The 22467-nt window shown below is 49.9% G+C and overlaps 1 protein-coding gene across 3 annotated transcripts in view; it reads left to right on the top strand.

The window, feature by feature from the left end:
• TNFRSF13B (TNF receptor superfamily member 13B) overlaps positions 1-22078 on the top strand; it is a 35022-nt gene extending 12944 nt beyond the window's left edge. The window contains exons 2-6 of one of the 3 annotated variants that reach the window (XM_082706838.1): positions 7030-7159; positions 9931-10176; positions 19124-19300; positions 19814-20076; positions 20180-22078. In XM_082706838.1, the coding sequence (XP_082562964.1) occupies positions 7045-7159; positions 9931-10176; positions 19124-19300; positions 19814-20064 (789 nt within the window). In that variant the 5' untranslated portion in view covers positions 7030-7044 and the 3' untranslated portion in view covers positions 20065-20076; positions 20180-22078. The remainder of the gene's footprint in view (positions 1-7029; positions 7160-9930; positions 10177-19123; positions 19301-19813; positions 20077-20179) is intronic. The other 2 variants (XM_082706840.1, XM_082706839.1) reach the window with 2 other exon arrangements.
• The last annotated feature ends 389 nt before the right edge of the window (positions 22079-22467 follow it).

The raw sequence follows: 22467 nt of genomic DNA, 5'->3' as shown, positions 1-22467 counted from the left end.
CATTACTGAAAGTGGGTATTGCCATATCCAAATATTATTGCAGAATTATCTTTTTCTCCCTTCAATTCTGTTAATTTCTGTTTCGTATATTTTGGGGCTCCGTTATTAGGTGCATGTATGTTTATTGTGGTAAAACTTTTTATTGATATATTTTGTCCTTCTTTGTTTCTCATAACCTTATAATCTTTGTTTCTTATAACTTTTGCTTAAAGGCCTATTTTGTCTGACAATAATAATACCACCTCGGCTCTCTTTTGGCTATTTTTTGCATGGAATATATTTATCCACTGTTTTTACTTACAATCTCTTTTTAAGATTGTTTGTACAATCTCTTTATTATTTTTTTATCTAAAGTCTCTTGTAGACAGCATATAGATGGAGACTCTCTTCTTTTTTAATACAATCTGCCAATTTCTGTCTTTTAAAGTTTATTTGTTTTTAACATTTTATTTATTTATTTGACAGAGAGAGATCACAAGTAGGCAGAAAGGCAGGTGGGGCGGGGGAGCAGGCTCCCCACCAAGCAGAGAGCCTGACGCAGGGCTCGATCCTAGGACCCCAGGATCATGACCTGAGCCAAGGGCAGAGGCTTAACCCACTGAGCCACCCAGGCGCCCTGAATTTCTGCCTTTTAATAGAGAAATTTAGTCCATTTATTTTGATGTGGTTACTAATAAAAAAGGATTTTCTTCTCTCATTTATCTGTTTTCTGTATGTTTTATATGTTTTTTGTCTTGCTATCCCTCCATTGCTATCTTTTTATGTATCTAGTTAGTTACTCATGTGTAATAATTGATTTGCCTTTTCTTTCTTCGTTTGTATTTTTTAAAGTTATTATCTTAGTGGTTATCTTGAAGATTACAATTAAATCTTAAACTCATAAAAACTTGATTTGAAGACTAACTTAGTTTCAATAATACACACATATTCTCTTCTTATATCTCTGTTTCTTCCTATTTATATTGTTATCGTCACAGATAACCTCTTTATACATTTTTTAAAAGATTTTATTTATTTATTTGATAGAAAGAGATGGAACACAAGCAGGGGAAGTTGGAGAGGGAGAAGCAGTCTTCCTGCCAAACAAGGAGCCCAATGTGGGCTTCAATCCCAGGAGCCTGGGATCAAGACCTGAATGGAAGGCAGATGCTGAACAACTGAGCCACCCAGGCACCCCACCTTTTTATACATTTTATGTCCATTAACATAGATTTATAGTCATTATTTCATGCACTGTTTCATTAAATCATATAGGGAAAAAAAGAGGAGTTACAAATCACTCAAAAAGTACAATAATACTGGCTTTTATAATTACCTATGTAGTTATCTTTACCAATGTCCCTTATCTTTTTTTTGACTGTGTCTATGTCTAGGGTACTTTCATTTCTGCAAAAAGGACTCCTTTTAGCATTCCATGTTTGGCAGGTGTAATGAATGAGGGTAATGGACTCCCTTGGCTTCTATTTATCTGGAAATGTCTTAATTTTCCCTTCATTCTTGAAGGATAGTTTTGCTGGCTATATAATTCTTGGTTGGCAAATACTTCCTTTCAGGACTTTACATACATCATCCTGCCAACTCCTGGCCTCCATGGTTTCTGAGGAGAAATGAGCTGTTAATTGTTTTTAAAGATCACCTGTACGTGACAAGTTGTTTCTCTGTTTCAGGTTTTACAATTTTCTTTTTGTCTTTGTGTCTCCTCGTTTTTATTACAAAGTGTCTCAGTATGGGCTCTTTGAATTTATCTTATTGAGAGTTCTTTGAGATTTTTGAACGTGTATATTTATGTCTGTTAAGATTTGAGAAATTTTCAGCCATCATTTCTTCAAATATTGTTTATGTCCTTTTCTTTCTCTCCTTCTGAAACTCCTATAAACTTATGGTGGCATGTTTGATGAGGCTCCACAAGTCTCCCAGAGTCTGTTCACTTGTCCTCATTTAAAAAAAAAAAGTTTGCTTTCTCAGACTAAACAATTTAATTGTTTTATCTTCAGGGTCACTGATCCTTTCTTTTGCCTTCTCAAATCTGTTGTTGAACACCTTTAGTGAGTTTTTTAACATTTCAGTTATTGGATTTTTCTTCAACTCCAGAATTTCCATTTGTTTCTATTGTTCAATAGATTATTTTTAGAGCAGTTTTGGGCTCACAGAAAAATTGAGTGGGAAGTACAGAGAATTCCCCTACACCTCATACTCCCAAACATGTCCAGCCTCCTATACTATCAGCGTCCTGCAATAAAGTGATACATTTGTTATAAGCGATGAATCTACATTAACACATCATTATCACCCAAAGTCCATAAGTTTACATAAACATTTACTTTGGTGTTGTACCATCTATGGGATTTCACAAATATGTATAAGGACGTGTATCCACCATGATAGTATCATACAGATTAGTTTTCATGCCCTATAAAATCTCCTGCACTCCACCTTTATTTCTCCCTCCTCAAGCCCCTGACAACCACTCATCTTTCTACAGTTTGTATGGTTCTGCCTTTCCTAGAATATCATATAGCTAGAATCACATAGTAGCCTTTTCAACTTAGCTTCTTTCAGTTACTAATATGCATTTAAGATTCCTTCATGTGTTTTCATGGCTGATAACTCATTTCTTTTTAGTGTTGAATAAATTCCATTGTTTGGATGTACTGTTGTTTATTCATCCATGTACCTACTGAGGGAAACCTTGCTTGCTTCCAAGTTTTGGTTCCTTCTTTTACAACTTCTATCTCCTTATTCATATTCTCATCCATCATTGTTTTTCTGATTTCCTTTAGTTCTTTGTCCATAGTTTTCTTTAGCTCATTGAATATATTTAAGACCATTGATTTGACATATTTGACTAATATTTCTAATGTCTAGACTTCTTCATTGATAATTTGTGTCAATTTTTTTTTCTGTGAATGTGTCATATTTTCCTCTTTGTATGTTTTGTAAGTTTTCTGAGAACTGGACATTTTGAGTATTATGTTGTAGTAATTCTAATTCTCTCATTCCTCAGGAATTTTTGTATCTTGCTTGTTGATGGCTAGAGTCCATTTGTGGCTTTTTCAAACTACATTTGAAAATGTGTGTTTATTGCGTGTGGTCACTGAAGTTTCTGTTCCTTCATCTCTGCAGTCAGCCAGTAACCTGACAAAGATTTCCTTAAAAGTCTGGCTACCAAAGGGGAGGGGGGGGGAAGTACTGTCTCTTTAAATCTCCATGGAACACTTGGGGTGCCTGCATGGCTCAGTCAGTTAAGTGTCTGTCTTCAGCTCAGGTCATGATCTCAGAGTCCTGGACAGAGTCCTACATCAGGCTCCCTGCTTGGTGCGTAATCTGCTTCTCTTCCTCTGCTCCCCTGCCACCCCCTGCTCTTGCTCTCCCTCTCTCCCTCTCTCTCAAGTAAATAAATAAATAATCTTTAAAAATATAAATAAATCCCCATGGAAGCCACTTCAGCTGATGGGGGTTGAAACAATTGCCACCAGCCTGTGTGTTAACCTCTCACTGATCAAAAAGAGCAAAGAACAGTCAGAACCTATAGTCCCAATATTTGGAGGACAAGGTCTCTATTGCCCATCTAGATTCCAGCAAGTTGGACTAGCAATATGACCAGTTGCTCCCACTGCTGCATACATGGGGCTGGAGACTGAGGAATGGTAGTCACCAACACGAAATAGGCTGAAATGCACCAAAATTCCAAAAAATTTACCAGTACCTCCATCCAGCTTTCCCCTGCATAAGTCCAGAGTTCCACAACAGTTACTTAAGAGGGTTGCTGCCTGCTCAACAGCTGATAGGTGGAAAGGAAGGTTACTGGAACTTCTACTCTGCCTTCTTCCCAGACATTGTTCTTACATTCTAGTTTCGATTTGAGATGTCCACGGACTTCCTTACAAAACTCCAAAACTCTGTGAGTAACCTGTTTGTTCTCAAGACAGTTTTAGAATCTGCTCTTAATCTTTGGTCCTCCTAAATTTTATGATGATGGGTCATGGCTTGTGAGAATTTGTTATGTCAGACACCTGACTGGTTCTTTGACTCTGGAAGCTATCTCCTAGAAATCTGTTTTCTCTGGAACTCCCATTAGTGAACCCTTGGACTTCTTGAAATAATTCCATAATTTTCATATTTTTTTCTCTCCTTATTTTCTGGGAAATTTCTTCAATTACATCTTGCAACCCTCTTACTGATGTTTTTATTCTGGCTATTATATTTATAATTTCTAATAATTCTTACTTGTCTTATACATATTCTTTTTTAAAAGATTTTATTTATTTATTTGACAGAGAGAGAGAGAGAGCACAGCAGGGGGAGCAGCAGGGGTGGGGAGAGGGAGAAGCAAGCTCACTGAGAAGGGATCCCATTGTGGGGCTCAATCCCGGGACCCTGGGATTATGACCTGAGCTAAAGGCAGACCTTAACGACTGAGCCACCCAGGCGCCCCAATTCTATGCATATTCTCTTCAAAAACAGTACACCATTACTTTTCATGAATGTAAAAATTCTTCTATCATCCTGAGGATATCAGTTGTTGCTGTTGTCACCTTTTAATTTTCTTCTATTCTCTGCATTTCCTCTCTTGGCTCCCAGCATGTTCTTTCTGCCTGCTTTGTTTGAATTCTCTTCCATGAATTGCTCAAATATCAGGTGACATGTGGTTGGTTCTTGGTTCACAACTTAGACTTAGACTGAGGCAGAAACAGCTGCCTCAACTTAGACTGAGGCAGAAACAGCTGATCAGAAGTTCTGGGTAAACAAATGAGGTTGTTAATGTAGAAGCTTTGCTCTCAGATGGTCAAGCAGAAAAGTTGGTCATTTTCTAGAGAGAATCTCCTAGTCAGTGCCTTTAGGTCTTTTCCTTTGGGTCAATTTTTCCAGAGTCTGCTGATTTCCTGCCAGTTGCAGGATGGGGAAGGAGATATTTTTTAAAACCTGGCCACAACACTCCTTAGGTTGTGTTTTGGAGAGAGTGGACCTTATGGCTACCCTCAGCTATGTCAGAGAAGACCACTAATCTTTTGCTTGGGTTGTCAAGAGGCCATTACCTGTCTGGGGATGGGATCTGGCTGGGGTCAAGCCTTCTTTATATAAATTTCCAACCAGTCTTCCTTACATTGTTTTGTCTTCCCACCCCCAACTGTCAGAGATACTTGGTGCGTCCAATTCCAGAGACTTCCTAGGGTTCTGTGAACCAAATCATCTTCCTTTTCTCTGTGGGCATCAGAAGGGAAAGATCTTTATCTGAAAACAATCCCAGTTCACATGCTTTCTGTATCCCAAAAATATTGCTCACATCTGTCCTCTGCTGCAGTAACTTTTTTCCATTTTCTCTCTCTCTCTTTTTTAAATTTTATTTATTTATTTAACACAGAAAGATATCACAAGTAGGCAGAGAGGCAGGCAGAGAGAGAGGAGGAAGCAGGCTTCTGGCCAAACAGAAAGCCCGATGTGGGGCTCCATCCCAGGACCCTGAGATCATGACCTGAACCGGAGGCAGAGCCTTAATCCACTGGGCCACCCAGGCACCCCATCTATTGTCTTTCTCTTTAAGGACAAATATCTTTTTCTTGTCCTTTTAGTAGGGTTTCAAGAGGGAAGGAAGATAAGCCCCTGTGTTTAAGCTGCCACATTAAACCAGAAACCACCAGTCTCTTCTCGGCTTACTTTCATTAAAGAGTAAACAAACAGACCTGAAAAATGTTTAAAAGGAGACATTGTTGGTGAAGCTAATATCATGAAATCAGGCAGAAAACTGTAGAAAAGTTGATGCATTCATATAATGGAAGACTCAGTAATACAAAATAAATGACAGAGCCTTGACAGAGATGTGTCTCAGATACTTTGTGGAGCCACAAAACCAGACACAGAAGTTCAAGAATGGGCAATATTAACAACTTACAGTGATAAAAATCAGAGTAGAGGGGCGCCTTGGTGGCTCAGTGGGTTAAAGCCTCTGCCTTCAGCTCAGGTCATGATATCAGGGTCCTGGGATCGAGCCCCGCATCGGGCTCTCTGCTCAGCAGGGAGCCTGCTCCCCCCCTCCCCGCCTGCCTCTCTGTCTACTTGATCTCTGTCAAATAAATAAATAAACAAATAAAATCTTTTTAAAAAAATTAATGGCTGAAATTCTTTTAAAAAAAAAATCAGAGTAGAAGTAACCTCTGAAAGTATTAGATGGAAGGCAATCCAAGGGAGTCCGTAGGGTGCAAGAAATGTCTATAAACTGTACCTTGATGTGGGTTGTAGTGACACAGGTGTGTACATATGGAAAAACTCATCAAGCTGTACACTTCAGATGTGTGCACTTTACACATATCATTGTATGTGTTTCCTACCTCAGTAAAAATGAAAAAGGGAAATAAATAGACACTTATTGAATGCTTGCTATTTGCTAGACATTGGCTAGATCTGCTTTTCTTTTTACTCAGTTAATGAGCACCAACTCTGTCCTGATTCTGAGAACCCAGGGTGAAAAAAAAGTTAAGAGTTCTTGCCTGCACGGCGCTCAGTTAATTGGGGAGACAGGATCCAATAGTCACACATATAAAAATGAAATGAAAACAGTGACAAGTAAGGGGCACATCACTGTTCACAAAAAGGGGCATGTCGTAATCCGAGAAGAGAATCGGGATTTCCTGAGGAAACAAAATTTTAACAGTGGTATAAAGGATCAGGAGAAAATAACCAGTGGAGGAGCATTTTATGCAAAGAGAACAGCATTTTGTGCAAAGGTACTGTGGTAGAAAGAGGCACATTTAAGAGGGCAAAGAACAGGGCTGAGAAAGGCACAGATGTTGTGAGAGAGGGAGGCTCAGAACAGCTGTATCACAAATGGGGAAACTGGGGCTCAAGGAAGTGAGATGGCTGCCGCAGGTCACTCAGCAAGTGCAGTTGGGGTTGGAAGCTAGCTTTGTCTGGTTCCCTCTGCTTGCTGAGACAGAGTAGGAATGTGAGTGGGAGTGGCTGTCTGGGTTCTGACCTGCAGCAGGATGCCAGCTGCCCTCAAGCTCTCATGCTCCTTGCCTCTCGGCTCCACAGGGCTTGTGAAGGAGGATGGCCATGGAGCTCTGCCCTGAAGAACAGTACTGGGATTCTCTGCTGAACATCTGCTTCTCCTGCAAACCTATTTGCAGCCATCAGTTTCCACGCACGTGTGCAGCATTCTGCAGTGAGTTCTGGGGCTCAAGTCCCATGGGCTGGATCACCCCGTTTCCCCCACCCACCCACCCAGAGGTCCCTCAGTCCCCATTGCAGTTGGGTGGCTGAGAAGGAGGTCATGAAAGGAGATGTACAATGTTAAATCCCTTTACTCCTCAGTCTTTCTGCTCTGGCCACACTGACCACCTTGCAGCTTCTTGAACATGCTGTTTTTTCCTGCCTCAGGGTCTTTGCACATGTTGTACCTTATGCGTGGAATACATTTCCCTGTTAAGGTTCCTCAGCTCCCTCCTACTCAACCTTCAGGTCTGAGGCCAAATGTCAGAGGTCTTATCTGACTGCCCAATAAGAATGAGGACCTCCTTTGTCATTCTCTGTTCTGATTGTCTTTTGAAAGTCTTTATTATAGGAATTATCACAGAGAGGATAAAATAATAAATTCCTATCTACCCATTATTAGTGTTAAAATTTTTGCCTTTTTATTCCCCAGCTATTGTCTTGCTTGTGTATTTTATTTTAAAGATTGTATTTCTGGGCGCCTGGGTGGCTCAGTGGGTTAAGCCACTGCCTTCAGCTTAGGTCATGATCTCAAGGTCCTGGGATCGAGTCCTGCATCGGGGTCTCTGCTCAGCAGGGAGCCTACTTCCTCCTCTCTCTCTCTCTCTGCCTGCCTCTCCGACTACTTGTGATTTCTCTCTGTCAAATAAATAAATAAAATCTTAAAAAAAATAAAAAATAAAGATTGTATTTCTTTGAGAGAGGGTGAGAGAGCACAGAGGGAGTAGGAGAAAGAGAAGCAGACTCCCTGCTAAGCAGAGAGCCTGATGCAGGGCTCAATCCGAGGACCCTGGGATCATGATCTGAGCTAAAGGCAGACACTTAACTGACTGAGAGTATCTCCACTATCCATTAATGAAGTAGAATATCCACAAATCACTCCACAAATATTCACGGAACTCTCTAGCTTCTTGAAAATAGGAAACTGACATGATTCTTCAAGGGAGTTATCACCTAATGGGAGAAATAACTATATTTCAAATGAGAAAGATAAAGTTGCATAAAATGCTACAGTTGGGAAAGACCACCTCTGGCTGATGGGCTGGGGGGCAGGGAAATATTCTTGGAGTAAATGCCACCTGAGATAAATTGTTTAGAGTTTGTAGATGTGGCAGTCAGATGGGGCAGGGCAGGGCACTCCTGGAAGAAGGACCAGTGTGGGCAAAGGCATGGAGGTGGGAAAATACAACAGGGAATATCAAGGCCCAGAAGGGAAGTTCATGAGGTTGGCAGTGAGGGTTGGTGGTCTGGGGAGCTCAGACACCACTTGCAACAGCCACACTGGGGGCCTGAGGAGGGAAGGAGGTCACACATAAAACCCTGGAAACACCACTGTCCTCCCGTCAACTCTGTCTCATGAGTGGCAACGGCACTGGTCCTATGTGGCTTAGTAGAACCTTGGGGCAGAGCCAGGGCAAGAAGAGATCACTGATCCCACCTGAATCTTCCCTGAGGTCCCAGTTTTATCATCTTCATGGTCTTTTCCTCTACTCTTTTAAAGACAGAAGAGTTGATGTCTTTGTGTTGCAAAGAGGCACAAACAAATATTTTACTCAAACCTTCCATTAACCCAGCATTTACTTATTATGTGTCAGACCCTGTGCCAGGAACTTCAAATCCTCATAGTAACTTTAAGAAATCAACCTTTGTCTTGGAAATGTGGGAACTGAGGCACAGAGAGGCTAAGACCCCACAACCTCAACGGGTAGACTAGGGATGCTCTCAAATCTGTTTGGCCTTAAAGGCTATGTTCTTAGCCTCTATCTTGCACTGCCTCTGAAATGTGCCCCTAAAATCCCCTATGTGAGTCACATTTTCATATAAATAGAATCTTATTTTAAAGACAATGGAAGGGGCACCTGGGTGGCTCAGTGGGTTAAGCCTCTGCCTTCGGCTCAGGTCATGATCCCAGGGTCCTGGGATTGAGCCCCACATCGGGCTCTCTGTGCTGCAGGGAGCCTGCTTCCTCCTCTCTCTCTGCCTGCCTCTCTGCCTACTTGTGATCTCTGTCAGATAAATAAAGAAAAAATCCTTTAAAAAAAAAAAAAGACAAGGGAAGCTTGCCCTGTGAAAGTACAGATTTCTGTTATGCATTCAAAACTGCTCTCTTAATGCAAGTATGATTGGGCTTTAGGGTGCCTGGCTTCTGCTCCTTGGCACTGATGTCTGTTTAAGCTCTTATAATTCTCATTCATTAAGACAGAAGAAACACTATTAGTGTGAGCTTTCCCAACTTTCTTCCAACCTCCTCCCTCAAGCTGCCAAGGTGGTTGTTGGCTTCCTCCTCCAATCCTATGTTAATATGAACTATGTTTTTCCTTTATGAAGTTTGAAAAATGCAAGTAAAGAACATATGTGATAATGTAATAACCTAGATTTCAATTTTAAAAGATAACTAGAAAATTCTTATATGTTTAGAAAATAAGAAATGTACTTCCAAATGATCTGTAGGTCAAAGAAGCAGTATTAATGAAAAGTAAAAATGTAAATAGTATAGGAAAAATACTACACATCAAAGTATATATTGTGGCTAAAACAGTACTTAGAGGACAATGGATAGCCTTCCATTTACATATTGGGAAAGGACTTGCATTACTCTGGAATTACTTTTGGGGAATTGAACTGCGATTTTTTTTATTTTAAACTGTGATACCCTTGAAGGCCAGCTTCACAGGGCCTACAGGTCTCTATCATCTGATAACATCACTCATTTCTGCCTCCCAGAGTCGCTCAGTTGCCGCAAGGAGGAAGGCAGGTACTATGATCAGCTCCTGAAGGACTGCATCAGCTGTGCTTCCGTCTGTGGACGTCACCCCAAGCAGTGCACATACTTCTGTGAGAACAAGTTCAGGAGCCATGTGAACCTCCCACCAGAGCTCAAGAGACAGCGGTCTGGGGAAGCCGAAACCAGGTCAGATGACTTGGGAAGGTACCAGGGAACAGAGCACAGAGGCTCAGAGGCAGGCCCAGGTAAGCCCTCTGAGGTTGACTTGATGGTGTCTGAGGGTCACAGTGGGTGGAAGGTTAGGTGCCAGGCCTACATAAGAACGGTCTGCAAAGCAGGACGTCCAAAGTCCAGGCAAATGGCCAGAAGGCAGGGGAGGGTCATCACAGGATAGAAAAAAATTTAGGCAAAATATTTAGAAGTCTATGGGCCAGAAGAATGCAGGAGGAAAAGAAGGTGGACTTGCTGAGAGGCGTAAGTGAGGGCATGAGCAATGCTGAGCTGGGATTCAGGCCAAGTTGATGGGTCCCAAAGTTTACTCGCTCTGCAGGAGCAAAAGACCCAGAGCGGTGTTCATGGGATTGTCACTTCCTGAGGGTAACCTGCTGCCCCTGGGACATGATTAGCTATTGCTGTTTGCAACTCCCAGTCAAGCTTATCTCTGGAGGGCAGCGGGTGGAAGCCGGGAGCCTCATGATGGCTCCAGGGCTATACCCCAGGATGTGTGGTGGGGGTGTGTAAGGACATGGCGGGGGGCCAGTGGGGTCAACAGGGCAGGTCATGTCTGAGCCTGTGGCATTCGCTCTCCCACTCCTACCACACCATAGCCAGGGATACCGCATGCCTTCCCAAGGGACTCCATGCCTTAATGACTGTGTGGCTGTGGTCTGAGTCTCCCCAGAGATCTGGGGCTTTGGTCCATTCTCCTCTGACCTCTGGTGTGCTGGTGCGGCAGAGGCTGCACGTGGTGTGGACCAGAAGCAGGCAGTACCAGGGTCACACCCCTGGAAGGCCAGGTGGGGGGACCTGTTGGAGAGCATGGTCTGGGGGACGCCGTGGGATCAGGCTGCCTCTGGCTGCTGCTGGGGGTGGAGCTGATGCGATCCCGGCCCCCTTGTGGGCTCCTAAATCCTGCCATCCCCCTGCTAAGTCCACATCCCTGCCAGACCTCCCCTCAACCCCTCCCCAGCTCTTTCTGCAGTCCTTCCAGACTGCCATTCCTTCATCGGACACATAACTGTGAGGGTTTGCTGCGCATGGACAAGGCGGCAAAACCAGGAAAATCCTGTCCCTGACCCCACAGAAGCTGCGGTCTAATGGTAGAGACAGACAATGCCCGACTTGGGCAAATGAAACATTAATCTCAGTGTGTGGTGGCAACAAAACCCAGCCAGGGGTGTGACGGGAGGCAAGGCAGACTAGGGTAATGGTAGAAGCCATGGAGTCAGTCCCTGGTTCCCCCACTAACTGTGTGACCTTGAGCAAGTTACTTAACCTCTCTGAGCCTTGATTCTGTACGAATGAGATCATGTATCTTCATGGAGTTGTGAAGATTATAAGAGAACACTCGTCAGAATCTGTGAGTGCCCACCAAACCTACGCAACTGCTCGTGTCAAAGGAAACTGTGTAAGAGACAAGGTGGGGGAAGGGCTTTCCAGGCAGAGGGAACAGCATATTACAGATGCTCTGAGGAATCAGGTTGCTGTGCCATGAAGGGGGGACAAGAGCTTTGTGCTATAAGGCAAATCCGAGGAGACTGACACTAAGTCCCTGCGTCAGGGGCTCCTAGCCTGAGGCGGGACGTGGTGGTCACTCTGCCGAAGCAGGAGGGACCCCCCCCCCCAGAAAGTGTGAACACTTTGGCTGTTGAAATTGATGATACTACACACTGGCCAAGAGTGTACCCGATGAGGCTGCAGTGACAATGGCCTGAAAGCAAGGGGAGGGAGCCTGCCTGGGGTTTCGTGGCAAGGGGTGAGAGGTCCCCGGTGCAGGGGGACATGCGTGATTGGAATCTTCTAGAAGCTCGAGCCCCTGGTCTTTCCAGGCAGCTTGCCCCACTGTGGGCCAGAGTGGGGAGCTCCAGGTCAACATTCGGTGTCTGGCTGTTAGCCAGGGAGACGCGCAGGGGTGAACTAGGTGGAGAGAGTGTCTGCTTCTCCCTGAACAGACTTCTTGGGAAGGGGAAGTGGGCACCAGAGTCAGGGGCAGGGGGAGCAGCGGAGCATCCCGGGGCTCTGGGAGAGGATCAGATGGCCCTATCGGCCAGGCTGGGGCCACGGATGCGCTCCTGAAGGCAGAGGCAGCCATAGACAAGAGGGTACAGACTGGGCTGCAGGGGGATCCCCAGAACCCCTGAAGGGTGGACACTGGCGAAGGCAGCAGGGGCCCCTAGAGCCTGTTTCTGGGAAACATGAGATCGAAGTAAATATTAAATCAAAGGATTACCAAAGTATTGTGCAAACTGGAAGGTCAGGATGAATCTTGGTGCTTCTCTGTGAAAGCTTCAGATGGCATAACGGAGCAGTGGACTGGGGGATGGCGGACCTCCAGCCCCCAAGGAGCGCAGGCGGACGGCGCAGCTTGCAGGAGCGAGCACGTGGGGTGCACAGATACCCCGCGCTGTGCCATGGACAAAGCCACGGTCCTGGTCCCGCCACTCGGAGCTGTGGCCTCCGCGGACAGGGGAAGCAAAGACTGACCTTCAGCAGGCCGTCAGTGAAGTCGAAAACGTGCCTTTCTCATCCAAGTCCACGGAGCCCCCAGATTCTATCCAGGGGCCTCCTGAGTCACAGTTTAAGTGCTCCAGGTGTGTTGGGAGCAGGGCCCCCCCAAGCCTGCCGGCGCCTGGATCCAGGGAAGCTTCTGGACCATGTGTGCCTACCTGTCCCCACCTGTAGTGATCATGACAGCACCTCCCTCACGGGTTCTCCTGAGGCCTCAATGGCTCTGAGGTTTGGGGGCATGGGGCCTCGTCGGGCGGGAAGAGCAGAAGGCGGGTCCCGTCCTGGGTCGGCTGTGTTAGCTTCCCGCAGCTGCTCTAACACTGTGCCACGAACTGGGAACTTAAAACCACACGAATGTCCTCTCTCAGCATTCTGGAGGCCAGAAGGCTAATATCCAGAAGTAGGCAGGCCTGCGCTTCCCCCAAGGCTCTTGGGGGGGCTCCTTCCTTCTGGTGGCCCCAGGACCGCCTTAGTCTGTGGTGGCCGCCCTCTGGTCTCTGAGTCCATCTTCGCACAGCCTCGCCGTGTGTCTGTCTTCTCTCCTTCACCTATAAGGGTGCTTGTTACTGAATTTAGGGCCCATCCTAATCCAGATGATCTCTTTTTGAGATCCTTAACTTAAATACACAAAGTTGTTGTTGTTGTTGTTTTTCCAAATAAGGTCATAGTTGCAGGTTATGAGGGGGCACTTCTTTGTGGGGAGGGAAGAAACCAGGGTCAAGGGAGGGAGAACCAGAAGGACCAAGAGTACCAAGTTGGGTCTCCCCATGGGAGGGTGATACCAGCCTCGAGGGAAGCCAGGACCCTCACATAGGTCCAGACCTCTAGGGAGCATTTCACTAGAGAACTTGGATTTCATGGGCTTATGGGGTAGCAGCTATATTTCCAAGAACGGAAAAGATGCCCCGGGCACCCAAGAGGTGTGCACAGAAAAGGACTGAGAGGGAAATTCTATGGGTGGTGGAAGGGGGGGGTTGCCTCTGAGGGGTCAGAGAGGGTCCCCCAGACACACTGGAAAGGAGTAGTCAAGGAGGTCAGAGCAGAACCCAGAGGACTTTATGTCACAAAGGCAAATAAGGAAGAAAGTCCTGGAAGGAATAGGTCCCAGCACAGAGAAGGTTGTAGATGTCCAGCAGTTCTGGCCACAAAGAGGCCAGAGGACCCTCTGAAGGGCCATTTTCAGGTGTGCGTAGGTGGAGGCAGTCCTGACCTGAGGAAATGGCGGGGGGCAGGGCAAGGAGACACTCTCTCACTGTTCCTGAGGCCAAGAAGCCAGACCTCTCCCTCTCCGTCTCATGCGTATCATCCTTTATCAGGCCTTTAGCATCTCCTAGTCCGTTTTAACCTAATTCCACCAGATGGGAACACACAGAAGCAGAGTGGGGGTCCGGAAGCGCAGGCTGCCCTCCAGGGCTCCCTGTGTTCACTAAGTGGCTTAGGACGCCATGGCCTAGAGCGTAGAGCCTCCCATGAAGGTCACAGGCAGGGGGACTGAAAGCAGAGGAGGTGAGGATGTGCAGGACCCGAGGGGCAGCGGCATCCAGCATGGTGGCGGAGCACTGAGCTTTGAGGTACAAGCACCCCAGGGAGAAAAGGCACAGGGTGGTCCCAGCAGGATCACGGGCTTGGCAAAATGGAAGCACAACAGGCATTTAAGGAAGAGATTCATGAACCTGCAGGTCATGTGTGCAGGGTGGGAAACAGCCGTGTTTTCACGGGGTGGGGGGTGTCAGGTCCATAACAGCCGGCAGTCAGCATTTCGGGGTCGCGGAGGACCACGCTTTTGTCTCAGGAGTTGCTCAAGGGTTCCTTATGTGTGGGGCCCGAATATAGACAGGGTGGCCCTGGGGTTGGTCTTAAAAATCAGGCTGAGAAGGGAAGGGAGGAACAGGTCGTGGCTGGAGGGGGCCCAGGGGCAGAACGGGGCTTCCTTTGTTAAACCTTTGAGCAAACAGAAAGACCAGGGGGCCTGGCCCAGGGGCCAGGGAGAGGGAGGCTGAACGGGGAGCAGGGGTGAGGCTGGGAGGGAGTCATCCCCCATGCCCTGCTGCCCTTCCACCAGCAGAAGCAGGTGGCACCAGAAAGAAGGGGGACTCCAGGATCCCAGACCCCGATGGGGGTGGGGAGTGGAGTAGGGGATGTCCCCCATCCTTTCCCAAACTCGTCTCCCAAAACGGCAACCTAGTGTCACACACACAAGCACGCACAGACCCCACGGTGGGGGTGTCTATGGGAAAGGCCCACAGATACAGACATCTGCAGGCCCCCCAGTGACGGGAGAATGAGACTCACACTCACTGCAGGAAACCCCGTCTCAAGGTGGACATTCGGCCCAGGGCCCCCACACATCCCTCTAACTCAAAGTGGCGAGTCATAACCCCGACCACCTGGCCAGCCTGAGCCTGAGCCGGGGACCGCAGCAGTCTGGGAGAAGTTCTGTTTTTAGATATGAGATGTCTTTGAAGACAGTAAAACAAAAAACAAAAACAAAAACCAGTCTGGAAATAAACTGTCCCTGGACTGGGGCCAGCCTGGCTCCCAAGCCGCTGTGTGCGCTGTCCTCTGGTGGTGGTTCTCGGGAACTGCACCTGTGGCGGCTGTCCCCAGGACTTGATCTTCCGACAAGGACAGAGAATGCAACCCTTTTTCTCGCAAAAACTTTTGACTGTCCCCCTTTGCTCCTGGGGTCAGCAGACAGAGAAGTATGGGGAAAGACCTCTCTGTTCTGAGAGGGCCAGGTCACCGAGGGCCAACAGAAGGTGACTTCTGAGGTCGTGACCCAAGAGAAAACTTTGCGATTGACCAAAGGAAAGCAGATAAGGGCACACACATGCCTTCTGCACCCAGGAGACTTGATGCTCTCTGCTGTCAGACCCAATGCCTGGGTGGTGCAGAAGGCAGCAAGGGACAGCTGTCCCATCAGTGGGCCTGCCAGCGTCTGGGAACATATGACACCTCCCCAACCCCCCACCCCAGCCCTGCCCCCACCCCGTCCTTCTGGTTGGCCTTTTACATGGCTCGTTGGACATGTGGGTGTCCAGAGGAGCTTCAACTGTTTTCCTGTTTAAATAGATGGCACACACAAATTAAAAGAAGAAGAACAGGAGGGACACCTGAGTGGCTCAGTTGATTGAACTTCCAACTCTTGATCTCAGCTCAGGTCTTGAGGTCAGAGTGGTGAGATCAAGCCCCATGTTGGGCTCCGCACTGAGCGTGGAACCGACTTCCCCCCTTTCCTTACCTAAGGCCCGGCTACAGCTCCTTATGTGGTTCACAGCACCGCCGGCATCCAAAGAGCCACCTCCCACTTTCACTAAGTATCTCCTGGGGTTTGGTCCGTCTGAGGCTGACCCAGGCTTCCACTGCTCTGAACAAGGCTCCAGGGACCATCTGTGTGTGGGGGGGTGGGATGTGGCCGGGAAGTGAAGTCAGCAAATCCATGGACATCAGGAAAGTGTGTTTTCAACATTGGTAGCTGGTTCCAGCCCTCAAACTTGTCTCCCCAAACGAGGTGCTCTTGTGAGTCAGGTGGAGGGGACCCCTGTACTTTCAATCCGCTCTTCCCTTCCTGGGTCAGGGCCTCTGTAAAGCGTGTCCTGGGGGCCGGTCCCCAGCACGAGCTGGTCCCCTTGGCCCCAGGAAGCCTCCGATCGCTGGTGGGGGCAGAGGGGTGTAGAGCAGCTGGGACAGCCCCTCCCCCGCTCAGGAGCACAGTCTGGGTGTTTACTGTTGCCTCCGAAAACTTAGTGGCCTACAAATAACCCCTTCATTATCTCGCTTGGTTCTGTGGGTTCCTGGGCTCAGCTGGGCAGGTCTGGCGTCTGCTTGGGCTGCCTGTGCAGCCTCAAACAGATGGGGGGCAGGGGCATAGGGTCACCTGGAGGCTCTGATGCTGGGGTGGCCACGCCCTGCCCCTCCCTCAGTCTCAGGGCCCACCCTCTCATGTGGCGTCTCCACACGTGGCGTCTCCACTGCCCTCTCAGCTGGCCTTCTCACGCGGTGGCCGGGGCTCCCAGGAGAGCAGAAGAAGGGGCTCCCCGGCCTTCAGAGGGCGCACATGGTTCTGCCACCTCAGGGAGGCCCAGCCTGGCCCTGACGTGGGGGGCAGGCTGTGGGCAGCCGGCTCTTTGGGGACCATCTGTGAACACTCGCTGCCAGGTCTCGGTGCTAGAAATGGCTCTGAGAACATGTGACACTGCGCAGATGTTCGGACTCTATCCTTGAGTCCGCACAGCAGCCCATTGTTGCTTCACACTCTGGTGGCTGAGCGTTGGGTCCCTGATGTGAATACAGGCCACCAGCCTCTCCCCTGCGCACCCAGTGGGAGGATGCTATCATAGTGTCCCAGAGGCGAGTAGCAGCAGGTAGGCAGACAGAAAGACCTGGGAGCTGGGAAGTGCGGACAGTCGCCCAGCTCTGTACTATGCCCTGTTCCTCTTGTCCCTGAAGGCCTCAGTCTCCAGATCTGCAGCACCGACATAGGGTGCCCACTGGGGGGCCCTTGTGGCTGTCATCTGCTCTTGCCATAGGACATAGGCTGGGGCGGTACAAATCTACTGATTACATACAATTATTAAAAAGGGTAGGGTAGTGGGAAAAAAGGAAAAACTGCCAGCAGCCTTCCAGAAGGTTAATAACAGAGGATGTTTGCAGCTATCCATCTACATGACTACATCTATCCAGTCATGTAGCTGGATAGATACATGACCAGACAGTAATCCTGTCCTGACCTGGGCTTTCCTCCAAGGAAAGGGGGCCTTTCTGGGGAAGCGTGCTTGGAGAGGCTTCCCCCTCCTCTGGGCCTCCCTGAGCTCCAGGGAAGGGACGAGAGGGACAGTGCTGCCCAGAGCACCCAGTCTCCCTCTGTAAACGCCTGGTCTCCCCCATAAGTGTCAGGGTGGCACCTGCCAGCCCTGTCACTTTACAAAACTCGAGACTCTGAGGAGCGTGTCAGGGGCGGTGTCCTTGTCACCTCCGTGTGGCCAGCCCTGCACATTGGCCCCGAGTCCGTCACACCTGCTCCCAGGGACAGCTGTGACTGGGAACAGAGGGACTTTAAATCTGTTTTGTCACCTGCAAAATGGAGTGTCAAATGGGGCAGCCCCTGCAGAAGACAGTCTGGAGGGTCCTCAAAAAAACCAGAGAATTTCCACCTGACAGAGATTCCACTCCTAGGCTCACAGCTGAAAACTGAAAACATGCGTCCCCACGAAAACTTGTCTGCAAACGTTCACGGCGGTCCTATTCACAACAGCAAATCGCGGCAACGGCCCAAACGTCCGTGGGCAGAGGAACGGAGAAAGATGGGTTATGACCTTACAATGGAACATTCTCAGGCTGTAGAAAGGAGTGAAGTCCTAACACGCAGGACGGTGTGGAACAGCCCTGAAATCACACGCAGCTTAAGAAGCCAGACACATACTGTATGATTCCATTCACAGGAAAGATCCAGAATAGGTACTTCCTAGAGACAAAGGGGAGAGCCGTGGTGCCAGGGGCTAGGGCAGGGGAGATGTGGAGTGACTGCTAGTGCATGAGTACACAGTGGCGGAAACGTCTCCCAATCAGATGGCGGCGACGCTCGCATGACCTTGTGGATATACTCAAACGCACAGAGCTGCAAATGAGGAATGTGATGGCATATGAGCTCTATCTCAAGATCTGAAGGCGGGCTAGTCCATCCGCCTTGACAGGAGCAGGGAGTTAGAGGAGATGTTCCTGGAAGTGCTGCTGCCATATAAGGGCTCTGTGGGTGGTCCACATCTTCAGTTCATCACATGCCGGAATCAACTCTAGCCCCTCTGTCCTTCCCAGCGGCCTAGAAAGGGTCCTGATGACAGGATCCAGGAGAAATGTCAAGAGCAGCACTTTGGTTCAGGGCTGAGTCTTCCTTTCGCATCCAAGCCGGAGGCTCGAGGCCCTGAGAAGGGGAGTGACCAGCAGCCCCGTTCCCCAGCGTCTCCCTGCTTTGCCATCCCAGCCTCAGAAGCAACTGGACCAGTCTCCTTCTCCAAGCACACTTCCCCAGGAAGGCCCCCTCTTGGAGGAAAGCCCAGGTCAGGACAGGATTATTGTCTGGTCATGTATCTATCCAGCTCTGGTACTGTCCCAGCCTATGTCCTATGGCAAGAGCCGATGCCACAAGGGCCGCCCCAAAGGGGCCCAGCTCTGTGCTCTCGGGAGAGAGGCCTACCAGCCTGGGGTCCAGGCGGCTGATTTCCTACAAAGTCCAGAGAAGGGTCCATACCAGCCAAGCCTCAGAGGAAGGGAACCAGCTTCTCCAGGAGCCAGACAGATGGACAGCACGCTGGGGCTGGGGGCTCTGTCCGGGGGCATGCGGTGGCCACGTGGCTTGCCTGGGCCCGGTGAGGGAAAAGAAAGAGGGAACACTCCAGAGCAGAGCCCTAGACAGTGAAGGGCCTCTCCCGATCTTGGGGCCTCACATCTGTTTTGGGGCGCCCCCAGGGCTGAAGCTGAGCGCCGACCAGTTGGCCCTGGTCTACAGCACACTGGGACTCTGCCTGTGTGCGATCGTCTGCTGCTTCCTCCTGGCCGTGGCCTGCTTCCTCAAGAGGAGAGGGGACCAGTTCTCCTGCCAGCCCTCAGCGGCACCATGTCGGACCCAGGCCAAGTCCTCCAAGGGTGAGCGAGAAGTGGGCCGCACACTCCCACTGCTGTGAGACCCGCTGCGGGCCATCCCCATGACCTGGCACTGGCCCTGTTTCCAAGGGAAGAGCGTGTTGCCGGCCCTTCCTGAGAAACCCTGGTGGGGAACCTCCCTGCGGCACTTTTTCTGTCTTGGTGAAATCAGGTTCAACATCAAGACCAGAGATGGGGCACTTGAGGGAAGATGGGTGTAGGGTGATGGCCAGGGGGTTGGCAGGGGCGCAGGGCTTCCAGGGCTGAAACCTGGAAGAGGCGGTCCCCCTCGGGGTTTGGTGAGGGGTGGGGGTGGGAGGAGGTCAGCCAACCTGTCCAACAGAAGGGGAGCTGGCGCCAGGAGGGGGCGCTGCGCGTGGGGCGCGGACGGGCAGGGCAGTTTACCGTCTGCGGGAACCCTACAACCTGGCAGCCTGTGCCCTCGGTACAGGGCGGTAGAGGAGGAGTCGGGACCAAGGCCAAAGCCAACGCCATCGCCCTCTCCCTGTCCCGCAGATCACTGGATGGAAGCTGGAAGCGCCGCGGGCACGCCGCCGGAGCCGGTGGAGACGTGCAGCTTCTGCTTCCCGGAGCGCAGGCAGCCCACCCAGGAGAGCGCGGGCGCGTCCCGGACCCCCGACGCCGCGCCCTCGGGGAGGTGGGCGCGCCTCGGCCGGTCAGCGACCGCACAGCCCTGCGCGCGCGCCCCAGACGGCGGCCTTGAGGTCCTGTGCGCGCCCGCCGAGGAGGGAGGCCCCGCCGCGTGACACGGGGGAAGGGTGAGATGGGGAGAGGGGCAGGGGTGGAGAGAAGTGGAGAGGGAGGGAGAGAGGTGCCAGGGAAGGAGGCCTGTCATGTCTTTATCCCGTGTCTCCACTGCAGGTCACCCTCACCTACACACCTGTAGTGAAGCTATCCATGCCTGATGGACAGAGTCCCCGAGAGCCCTTCTTTAGAAATAAAACCTTCCGCGGCTGCCCACTCCTCCCTATCCATGCTTTTGGTCGTGTCTCCCCTGTGATGCCTCTGGACGTCCCACGTCTCCCGCTGCCTCGCCGGGCTCAGGGCTCCACCCCAAGGCCGCCGCCGGGTTTCGGAGGACCTGCCCGCTGAAAGTCCCACCAGGCTCAAGACCCACCCAGCTTACGGACCCACGCCTGGTGGGAAGCGGCGGGTACGCGGTGGGCGGGGAGTCTGCAGGAGCTTCCGTTTAAGAGGCAAAGCCAGAGTTGGGGGAAGCCGGTGGTCCTCCTGCTGGAGGGCGGGGCTCCCCTGCATTCCTTTTACAAAATAGATTCTCCACCATGCCTCCTTAGGCTTGGCACAGCAGGGGAAAGCAGTGCGCCGTGTGTGCATGGGTTTGCACGTGTGTGTGAGAGTGTGGGTGTGTAGTGGGGCATGAGATGGACAGGACGGGGTAGACTGAGCCCAGAGCCGGCCTCTGGTGTGAAAGCCCGAGGCTCTCAGCCTGGCCCCCAACAGGAGCAGCTTCCTTTGCACACACCTCTGGCCCCATCTAGCCACCAACCTGCACTCTTAAGAATCTTTATATGGACTCCCCTCTTCCTCTAGCCCTACTCTGACCCCGTGCTAGATTTCATGCGTGCTAACACAAAGCAGTCATATGTGAGCACCCACCCACTTGAGATGTTACCTGTATTTTAGAGTTCTCTTTAGTGGCATCGAAATCCACATTTTAGTCGCACTTAAAATGCATAACGATCCTTAGAAGCATTTATATAGTCAGATAAATACATGGTCAAGTGGAGTAAAATGATTCACCCTGTGGCACCCAAGATTACCTGGCACAGCGACATATATCAGAGGTCCGCATAACATACTTCGTGAGGTGTAAACAGGATACCCGATGTGCCATCCGCCCACCCTCCGCAGGCTAACAGGCTGCTTCGGTTCTGGGGCTGCCAGAACAAAGCAGTACACACGGGGTGGTTTCAAGGACAGAAAATCACTGTCCCCTCCTTCTAGAGGGGCATCCTCTGAGATCCCGGAGCTAGCAGCACTGCCTTCTGAGAGCCCTGAGGGACTGATCTGTTCCCAGCTGCTCTCAGCTCAGCCTGCGTCTTCTCGCCTTCTGAGTCTGGCCAGGCTCAGTTATGTCCTTTAGGTAAGGAAGCCAGTCATATGGGATCAGGGTCCGCCCCCGTGCCTCATTTACCTCTAGCACTTGTGTAAAGACTCCATGTCCAAATAAAGTCACATTCCAGGAGCTAGGGTTGGGGCTTAACACAGGAATTTGGGGTTTCTAGAGTATGTCCATCTGTCGCTCGGTCGGCCCCACGTGGCAAATGGTGACACTCTAACAGCAGTATTTCCTGCCATCAACCCCATGCAAGTAGTTTATCCAATGACAGGGTTGTCACTAAAAGGCTGTAACTTGTGTAGGTGTCCCCACACGCTGACAAGGTCATGGCATGTTTGGGAGCCGCCCAGGTGCCGCTTTGACAGGAAGGCTCACCTGGAAGGTGTGCGGGTGTCCAGTTCTCCTGTGGTCCGGCTCTGCCTGTCCGAACCTGGGTACTCTGGGGGATGGTTCTGGTGCTACTGGAGGAGCCAGGGCTGCGGAAAATGCCAGGTGCTGAGTGCCCAACCCTGGCAGCTGTCAGACAAAAATCATCTTGGTTTTCGTCGGTTTTGCAATTGCTGTTTGTTGGGAGTGTGTGTGTGTTTTAAGACAGGGATCCCTTGGGTAGATCGTAAATCAGAAACTCTAAATACTGTCCATTGTATACATGCTCCCGATAAAGTTCTTTCTCCAACATATATTCTGATTCCTGCCACTTGTCACAGGCTCGGAGCCAGGCTGCGGTCACTGCTCCCCGGGGTGTGCTCCAGGACCCCCTGGCGGGTCTGTTGCCCCCCTGTCGCCTAGCCTGGGGCTCAGCAGCTCTGCTGGAAAGGATCAGAGAGTCAATATCATGGGCCTTGTGGACCATTCAGTTCCCGCTCCAGCGGCCGGACAGCCACTCGGCCCCTGCCTCAGTAGCAAGCAGGGAAGGCGGTGCTCCATAAAATGACTTCCAGAAACAGGGGGCGGGTCTGATTCGAACCATGGGCCATACCTTGCCAACCCTGCCGTTTCCCTATTCATGGCAACACTGATCTTTTTCCTCTCTTCAGCTTTATTGAGATATAATTGACATGTAACATTG

Source organism: Mustela nivalis (assembly GCF_964662115.1).
Source record: "Mustela nivalis genome assembly, chromosome: 17".
Taxonomy (NCBI): domain Eukaryota; kingdom Metazoa; phylum Chordata; class Mammalia; order Carnivora; family Mustelidae; genus Mustela; species Mustela nivalis.
Note: the sequence above shows the minus strand (reverse complement) of the source record. Positions and strands in the feature narration are given on the sequence as shown.